The sequence below is a fragment of the Trematomus bernacchii genome, unplaced genomic scaffold (assembly GCF_902827165.1).
Source record: "Trematomus bernacchii unplaced genomic scaffold, fTreBer1.1, whole genome shotgun sequence".
Lineage (NCBI taxonomy): Eukaryota > Metazoa > Chordata > Actinopteri > Perciformes > Nototheniidae > Trematomus > Trematomus bernacchii.
Genome location: NW_022987550.1, coordinates 993,639 through 1,003,314, shown reverse-complemented (window position 1 = coordinate 1,003,314; position 9,676 = coordinate 993,639). Strand labels below are relative to the sequence as shown.

Genomic DNA, 9,676 nt, shown 5'->3' with positions numbered 1-9,676 from the left:
GCTCGGCCCCGCTCGGTATGGCTGGGCCTCGTTAGGACTGGCTCACTTTATGGCGCATTTCCATTACAGTTTAGGAACTGGGGTAGTATCTATAGTAACGCAGTGTAGGCGGAGCCGTGACGTCATCTTCAATGAGAACCCCAGAAAAACAACATCAGCCGTTAGCTGTTAGCACTCAGAGCTCACAGCTCCTCATATCTGTTCAGAAACTAGACAACAGTTAAACAAGTACAAACCACAGACTGCCTGTGTCATGGAGAATACAGTCGCTGCTTTATTTATGTCTGTATAGGCCGTTGTTGTGAGTGTGGACGGTCGGAGCATATACTGCGTTAGCTTAGCCAATCTCCATTTAGAAAACACGCATTTTAAAAGGTTTTTCGCCTGCCTTCTGTCTGCAGACTTGTCAAAGCATTAATTCATGGTTTTTACTAACCGGTATCAGTATGTTGTTACTTCGGCATCATTTTGAAACGTGTATTACAATTAAATCACGGTCAAATATGTTCATCTTGTTGTAGTTGTAGCCCCCTTGCCAGCGATGCTCTCTCTAGTTTAGCATACTCAGCCCGACTCAGCCTCGTTGTCTCTGGCCCTAGACCCGCGATTTTATGAGGCCAGAAAAACTGTGAATTAGGACCCGCTAGCCGGTACTAGGCCAAGTGGAAACGCAACCAAAGACGGGCCGCTGACATCACAGCCCTCTTAAACCGTGCTCCGCGCTGTAGTGGAAACGCGCCATAACTTATTTACAGTGCATGACGTTAACTTGAAGTGAAACCAACGTGTTTTCATTGTGATCTCACAGATCAAAGTTCAAATACACACACCTGCCTGTTTTCAATACTTGTGAGGACCTTGGAAGGAGTGTGTTTGTGTGGAAGTGGCTCCATCTGGTGTGCTAAACGAGTATAAGTGTGCATTATTATCTACCTCAGCGGTTCCCAACCTTTTTCAACTCAGGGCCCACTTCAGAATCTAAAAAATGGTCGCGGCCCACATTCAACCATAAACAACACGGAGGCTAAATAAAGTTCTGATTGGTCCATTCAGAACATGTGACACGTTGTAAATCCAGTAGAACACAGTCAATGAAGGACCATTTTGAGACAGAGACAGTGTTCAACATTTTTACGTTTTTAGTTTTGTATAAAGTCATAGTGGACAAAAAGACCCAAAATACCATCATTGGTGGGGTTTTTTGGAACAGAATTCGTCTGTTGAGTAGTTAAAAATGTATAAAATTACATTATGAAAAACAAAATGCTTTCTTGTTAACCTCAACGCTTCCTAAAACTGTATTATCATTATAAACTCTTCTTTGGTGGGGGTCACATGGGGGTCAAAGATCATTGTTAATTGCCCCAGAACCACACATATTTGTCACTATTGAAGTGTCTTCTACTTTTACTCAAGTACAATTACTTCTACTTTTACTCAAGTACAAGATCTGAGTACTTCTACTTTTACTCAAGAACAAGATCTGAGTACTTCTACTTTACTCAAGTACAAGATCTGAGTACTTCTACTTTTACTCAAGTACAAGATCTGAGTACTTCTACTTTTACTCAAGTACAAGATCTGAGTACTTCTACTTTTACTCAAGTACAAGATCTGAGTACTTCTACTTTTACTCAAGTACAAGATCTGAGTACTTCTACTTTTACTCAAGAACAAGATCTGAGTACTTCTACTTTTACTCAAGTACAAGATCTGAGTACTTCTACTTTTACTCAAGTACAAGATCTGAGTACTTCTACTTTTACTCATATATAACATATATTTAACATTTAGTCTGTTTTTGAAACAGGCCTCGGCCTCTCATTGGTCATTAGCCAGTGCCTGCTAGTTGAGTCCTGATTGGCTGAGCCACATATCAATCATAACTGTGATCTGAGGGGCTGCAGACACACAGATAAAGTCAGTCTGATCGCAGCCAGAAGACTTCAGGACACTTTAAACTGAACTAAAGTGTATTTCCGGCAGCAGGATGGGCTCCAGCAGCTCCAGCATGGAAAACATCCCGAACGCTGAGCGGCTGATGCAGGAAACGGGCTGTGAGTTCTCCTCGTTCTGCTTTCAGGGGGCTTCTTTATGTGTGCAAAATATAAGACAAGGAGCAGTTTGTGAAGGAGAAGAAAAAGACTAAAGAACTAAATGACAGATAAAGACACAGCTTTTTAGATTAGCTTTTTATTAGCAACCCCCCACTTTAAAATGTTCAGTTGTACCTACAGTACAGTACATGTTCACTTTGTTTTATGGGGTTTTATATTTTATATTGTTGCATCGACTCAGTTGTCTTATCCGTCAGAGAGAAACCATTATTGATTTTATTTTTATTTGTATTATCATACCTTTCACCTCGTGTGTCGATTAACCTGATCAAATGTTATATTTTGCTGCATGTACCTTTAAAGAAGGGAATTTCTTGTTCTTTATTTTTAACGTGTCATGTGTCCTTTAGTAAAGCACTTTGAGCTGCATGTGTTGTATGAAAAGTGCTATATAAATAAAGCTTTATTATTATTATTATTATTATTATTATTATTATTATTATTATTAAAGAAACAACTGAAGTAATGATGTATTTGATAATGTGTTCACCATCACATTTAACCCATTGTGAGCCAGCAGTCTAAAGGGCAGTAACAGCACATGAAACCTCAGCACACACACAGAGAGACAGTTTCCTCCGACATTACATCTCCTTTAATAACTCAAACTGTCAGTATTTATACTTTTATAAAGCTGCTGACACTTTAGCATCGGCACATGTGATTAAAGATGACTTTTAATATGATTTAAGACGTGAAAACACACAAAAAGAAAGAGGAAAAATACATTTTAGCTGACTTTGTTTTGCCTTTAAATGCCCTTTCTATTACTCTGTGTGTGTGTGTGTGTGTGTGTGTGTGTGTGTGTGTGTGTGTGTGTGTGTGTGTGTGTGTGCGTGTGCGTGTGTGTGTGCGTGTGCATGTGTGTGTGGGGGTGTGGGTGTGTGTGTGTGTGTGTGTGTGTGTGTGTGTGTGTGTGTGTGTGTGTGTGTGTGTGAGTGTGTGTGTGTGTGTGTGTGTGTGCTTTATCTGCAGTCTGTGCTCTCTGATAGCAGCACACACAGTTTTATCTCAGTGTGTGTGTGTGTGTGTGTGTGTGTGTGTGTGTGTGTGTGTGTGTGTGTGTGTGTGTGTGTGTGTGTGTGTGTGTGAGTGTGTGTGTGTGTGAGTGTGTGTGTGTGTGTGTGTGTGTGTGTGTGCTTTATCTGCAGTCTGTGCTCTCTGATAGCAGCACACACAGTTTTATCTCAGTGTGTGTGTGTGTGTGTGTGTGTGTGTGTGTGTGTGTGTGTGTGTGTGTGTGTGTGTGTGTGTGTGTGTGTGTGTGTGTGTGTACACACTGACACACACTCTGCAGGTTGTTCTGAACTATAATAAACACATGCTTTGTAGCTGCAGCTGTGTGTCTTTGTAAGTGTTGAAAGTCAAATTAAAGTGTTATATTCTTCATTTTCCTTTAAATTCCTGATCTTGATCCTAATCGAGGGTCAGTCCTGTCACACACACTTTGTTGGTTTTATGTCTGTTTTTGTGGGATTTATTTTCTGGTTTTAAATACATTATTGGTAGTGGGGAAAAGTAACTAAGTAGATGTATTAAAGTACTGTACTCAACTACAATTTTGAGGTACTTGTACTTTACTTGAGTATTTCTATGTTATGCTACTGTGTACTTCTACTCCACTACATGTATTTAATACCTTTAGTTACTTCACAGATGTGGATGAATGATGTGAAATGTAATCAAGTGTTAAATCAGACTTTAGTTCCACCTGGAGTAAATCCACAAGCTACCCTGCAGTATACAAAGTCATTCAAACTAGCTGCACCTTTACCAGCTTTGAGAACACTTTCATGATCAATCATTATAAAACATATCATATATATTATTCTGAAATGGACCAATCTGCACAATCACTACTTTTACTGTCGCTACTTTAACTATATTTTGATGAGAATACTTTTCTACTTTTACTTGAGGAACATTTTGAACGCAGGACTTTTACTGAAACAGAGTATTCCTACACTCTGGTACTTCTACTTTTACTCAAGTACAAGATCTGAGTACTTCTACTTTTACTCAAGTACAAGATCTGAGTACTTCTACTTTTACTCAAGAACAAGATCTGAGTACTTGTTCCATCTCTGATTATTGGTTATACATTTTGTATTAATAAATCAAACGTGTGTGTGTGTGTGTGTGTGTGTGTGTGTGTGTGTGTGTGTGTGTGTGTGTGTGTGTGTGTGTGTGTGTGTGTGTGTGTGTGTGTGTGTGTGTGTGTGTGTGTGTTTCAGTTTCTGCTGCTCACATCCTGAATCTGTACGAGAGGTTTGAGTTTCTGGACAGAGACGAGAGAGGAGAGCTCAGGTCAGTCTGGTAATATTGTTTCCACACATCTTTTTAATGGTTTCTAAACACAAAATGAAGAAAAATCTGAAGTTTCTTTCAAAATGCTGCATTTTAAACTTAATGAAAACCCCATAAAACTGTTGTTGGTAATAGTGAGAAGTCTTCCCATGTGTTTATTCCACTGAAGTGATCTGAACTATTTTTAATCATCAGTTTTGTATTATTTCAGTGGTGACTTTGTGACATATATTTCCCATATTTCCTCTTCCTCTGTGTTTCAGGCCTGAGGATTTCGGAGCACTTCGAGAGTTGGCCATGAATCCCATCGGAGACAGAATCATCAGCGCCTTCTTCAGGCCGGGGTGCAGATGCTTTCTACTGGACTCAATCAGATAACTAACATGAAAATTATTAACAAAAATGCTATTTTAGACTCTTAACTTCATCACCTACACTTTACATAGAAACTGAGCAAGTTGCAAAACATACAGCAGTGTTTTCTATTTTGTAACGTTTTTTGCTGTTCCTTGGTTTCAGCTTTGTCTCTACTTTAAAGTGGACCTATCATGCTATATTTGAATAATATAGTGTAGGACCATACCTATATAAGGCATATTTATACTTTTTTTTTTTCAAAATACCAAACAGATCATGCATTTTAGCCATGCCTCATTTCACTCAATTTGAAAAAAATGTGCTCTGTTTTAGCAAGGGCAGATTATGTGAGAACAGCACCATCTACTGGCCTGGCATATGTACTACAGCGTCTCCAGCGCTTTCGAACGGCAATGTCCGTGGCTGTCTCCTCCTGATTGGTGGAGTTGGCCCAATAGCCGTAGCGCCACCGTCCTGACGTCAGGACAGTGTTCAAATCTGGATCAGTTTTTATCAGATCCGTTGCAGCCCCTTTTTTAGAGATTTGGGTATGGAGGAAAATAGAGAGGGTTGTGTTTACTGACACTTGGTGAGTTCCCTGGAACACCGGGGACACATATTCATATAGAAAAGACGTACACAAGTGCATTTTGCATGATAGGTCCCCTTTAAAGAGTCCTCTCCTGCTGATGTTCAGGTGTATATCAGTATGTAGTGTCTCTACTTTAAAGAGTCCTCTCCTGCTGATGTTCAGGTGTATATCAGTATGTAGTGTCTCTACTTTAAAGAGTCCTCTCCTGCTGATGTTCAGGTGTATATCAGTATGTAGTGTCTCTACTTTAAAGAGTCCTCTCCTGCTGATGTTCAGGTGTATATCAGTATGTAGTGTCTCTACTTTAAAGAGTCCTCTCCTGCTGATGTTCAGGTGTATATCAGTATGTAGTGTCTCTACTTTAAAGAGTCCTCTCCTGCTGATGTTCAGGTGTATATCAGTATGTAGTGTCTCTACTTTAAAGAGTCCTCTCCTGCTGATGTTCAGGTGTATATCAGTATGTAGTGTCTCTACTTTAAAGAGTCCTCTCTCCTGCTGATGTACAGGTGTATATCAGTATGTAGTGTCTCTACTTTAAAGAGTCCTCTCCTGCTGATGTTCAGGTGTATATCAGTATGTAGTGTCTCTACTTTAAAGAGTCCTCTCCTGCTGATGTTCAGGTGTATATCAGTATGTACTGTCTCTACTTTAAAGAGTCCTCTCCTGCTGATGTTCAGGTGTATATCAGTATGTAGTGTCTCTACTTTAAAGAGTCCTCTCCTGCTGATGTTCAGGTGTATATCAGTATGTACTGTCTCTACTTTAAAGAGTCCTCTCCTGCTGATGTTCAGGTGTATATCAGTATGTACTGTCTCTACTGGGACATGTCTCTATGCTTTAATGTTCAAATAGCTCTTTATTTTAGCCAATAGAAGCACATGTTTCATATGTTACGGAAGTAAGCAAAGGAGTCCAATGGAAGCGTTTCAGGCGGGGGGTAAACTTTGGGATAGGCTTTGGATTTACATACACAAACACTAAATAACACGCTACAGGAAAGGGTAAACCACAAAAAGCATAATAGGGAAAGTACATCTGAGTAGAATCAGGTAAACAAGAGAAAACAAATGGAGAAATTCACATTAAATACGTTAAATAAAAAACTGTAACATAAATGGAGTTACGATGGTTTGGATCCGTATGTTGCATCTTGTTTTTGTTAATCAGGTTTAACTGGAAACGTCTCTCTCTCTCTCTCTCTCTCTCTCTCTCTCTCTCTCTCTCTCTCTCTCTGTGCAGAATGGAAACGGTGGACTTTCCCTCCTTCGTTCGAGTTCTTGCTAATTTCCGTCCGACAGAAACCAACAGAGCCAGAGACTACAGCAGGATCAGGAAACTCAGATGTGAGTCCACTTAGTTCTTTAATTCTCTATTTGTATCTGCAAACTTCTTATCCACTGAGACCTGTCTGTGTGTTCAGTTGCTTTCCAGTTGTATGACCAAGACAGCGATGGAAAGATTTCCAGAGAAGAGCTTCTTCAGGTCTGTTAAACTCATCTCTGTGTCTCTGCATAAAGATTAAAAAAGGAAATGTAAATGCTGCCACTCACAATAGGACATATCTTTCAGATCAATGGGTTTCAAGCACCTTTCTGCATTACCATGCAATGCAAAAAAAAGGCACAAAGTTTTTGCTGGATTACAATAGAGATATCCAGCACTTAACGTCTTTTAAAACTATCCCTCAGGGGCAAACAAACTACTGCTATCACTATGAATGACAGGAAGATAACAGAGTGTATCATCTGCATAGTAACTCATCCAAATAAAATAAATAAATATGATGCACATAGAAAAAGTAATAGAAGTTAATCCTGCAGCACATTTCACTTCTCTTCTGTAAGTGTTCAGTATTTAACACAACGTCACCCTGAATGTTGTTGAATAAATGTGACAAGGGAGGAAGTTAAAAGACATCCAACATTTAACCTCTTTCCCTTAGGGGCAACCAAATTACTGGTTTTAACAGAAATGACAGGAAGATAAAATAGTGTATCATCTGCAAAGTATTGTATCCTTTGTGTATTATACACAAGCACACAGTAGAGTATTTTTCAATATCATTATTTCAGTTTGGTCCTCATTAAGATGGAGTAACTTACAAGACTTCCAACCCTTAACGTCCTTTAAAGCATTCCCTTAGTGGCAAAAACTTCTCCATCTATGTCCATCAAATTTTAAATGTCCAATATTTTTCACAAAATTCCCCTTTAAATGTGGTTTAATACACCTGACAAGGATAACACTGCACACTTTCCTCAAAGGCATGCAATCTAAATATTTACTTATATTTCATCAAGATAAAACATGGTATCATCTGCACAAAAATGTATCAAAATATTATGTTAATCAAGAAAATAAAAGGCCCCAGGTTAGAGCCCTGTGGAACACCTCAAAAACGTTTTGCGATAATTAAGCTTTCAAGATAGTCCAAAAGTTGGGATTAAACTAAGGATTTGAACTGCTATGGAGTTAAGTATTTTCAGATATTATTATTATTATTAAAAATCAGATTCTCACTCTTAATGTCAGGTTCTGCGCTCGATGCTGGGGACGCAGGTGACGGAGGAGCAGCTGCAGAGCATCGCTGAACGAGCCATCCAGGAGGCGGACCTCGACCAAGACGACGCTATCTCCTTCGACGAGTTCAAAAAGGTGAGAGCGTCGACAAAAAGGGCGACAAAATAGACAATTGGGAATGTTAATTTAAACAAAAGCAGTGGTGTCACTTTCAGAAATTTAGTTTGAGGTTCCGATATGTTAAAAAAAGATAATGCAGATGTAACGTTTTCTGAAAAAAGGTTAAAGAAATTGTGTTTTCTGAATAAACTTGTTAAATAGTTAATAACCTCATGCAGTGTAGTAAAACAATAGTTTGTTTGGGGGGAAAAGCATGATACTAAAGTCTAAATGTAATTATTAAACCTAAATATCTTAGCATTCTTAGGTAGAAAACCATCTTCATGTAATATTTGTATTGTGTTTTCAGTCACTGGAGAAAGTAAACATCGAACAGAAGATGAGCATTTGCTCCCTGAGATGAAGACGAGCTGCTATTTACAGATTTTCCTGATTTGCATTTAAAAGAAGATGGTCTACTGCTTGTTTTGTCTCTAAAAACTGAGAGAGGAGAAGATGGAGATGACCCTCATGTACAGAAACTCAAAGTTGTAAACCATTAGTAGTGTTAGTAGTATTTGTCCCCGAGGGGGAAATGGGTTGCAGCACATCACAAGGCATTTAAAAAGATAAAACATACGTCAAAGACAACAACATAGACACAGATTAAAAAGAACAGACATAAAAAAGAAACTGATATCGGCAGACATGACAAGGCACCTAGGTCCTCATTTACGAGAGAGGGGGGGACAGTGCCAGGCCAGCTGGGTAAACAGTGCGTCCTAGCCTTCATTGATTAAGGAGTTTGATGGCTTGTGGGACGAAAGCCAGCGTAGATCTGTTATTTTTAATTAAACAGAGGGGCACGATATCTCCGCCCGGATGGCAACAGTTCAAATTAAGAGGCAAGTGGGTGCCTCAGGTCACTCACAATATTGTGTGCCATTTTAAAAACGCTGTCCTTGTATAAGCTTTCTATAGAAAATGAGATTCCTGACAATTTACTGGACAATGTTACGGCCCTCCTGACTGACTTTGTCTGTGCCTCAGGGGCGTTGCCGAACCAGCATAAGATGCCGAAGGAGAGCACACTTTCAATAAAAGCATGATAAAACATCTTAACCATTCTGTTGCCGACATTAAAAGACAATAATTTACGTACAAAGAACATTCTTTGTTGAGACGTAGCATTAACTTTCTCAGAGCATTAACTTTTTTGCAGGTCTCCCTTGAAAAAGAGATCTATGATCTCAAGGGACCAATCTGGTTAAATAAAGGTTTGAAATTAAATGAAATGAGACCATACATCCCATCTGAGCTTGTGGTCAAGCACGACCCCAAGATACTTGTACTCAGTGACACATTGTATAGGCTCCCTATTTAAAAGAGTAGGGTTGGGGGATTGTGCTATTATACAATCAATTTCCATCTCCATTATATCTGTTTATCAAAATATAACATTCTGACCTGATGGTGGCACCAGAAAAGAAGTAAGGGCGATTCTTGACGGACAGCAAAAAAGTCCGATATTATACAATCAAACAAATAAATAAAAACAAGGATAATTGTGTCTTCTTGTTGAGTTGTGTGGTTTATAAATACAATTAGAAGGAAAAATCGATGAAACAATACAGATTTCAGTATTCTGAGCCCCTAAGCTCTTCCTAACTGACGGCAACACAAG

The 9,676-nt window shown here is 39.1% G+C and overlaps 1 protein-coding gene across 1 annotated transcript; it reads left to right on the top strand.

The window, feature by feature from the left end:
• Positions 1 to 1,915: 1,915 nt before the first annotated feature.
• chp2 (calcineurin-like EF-hand protein 2) lies at positions 1,916 to 9,562 on the top strand. Its single transcript, XM_034123770.1, has 7 exons — positions 1,916 to 2,057; positions 4,352 to 4,424; positions 4,688 to 4,768; positions 6,613 to 6,716; positions 6,794 to 6,855; positions 7,906 to 8,028; positions 8,363 to 9,562. Exons 1-7 carry the CDS (start codon positions 1,991 to 1,993, stop codon positions 8,414 to 8,416), a joined length of 564 nt encoding a protein of 187 aa, XP_033979661.1. The 5' UTR covers positions 1,916 to 1,990; the 3' UTR covers positions 8,417 to 9,562.
• The last annotated feature ends 114 nt before the right edge of the window (positions 9,563 to 9,676 follow it).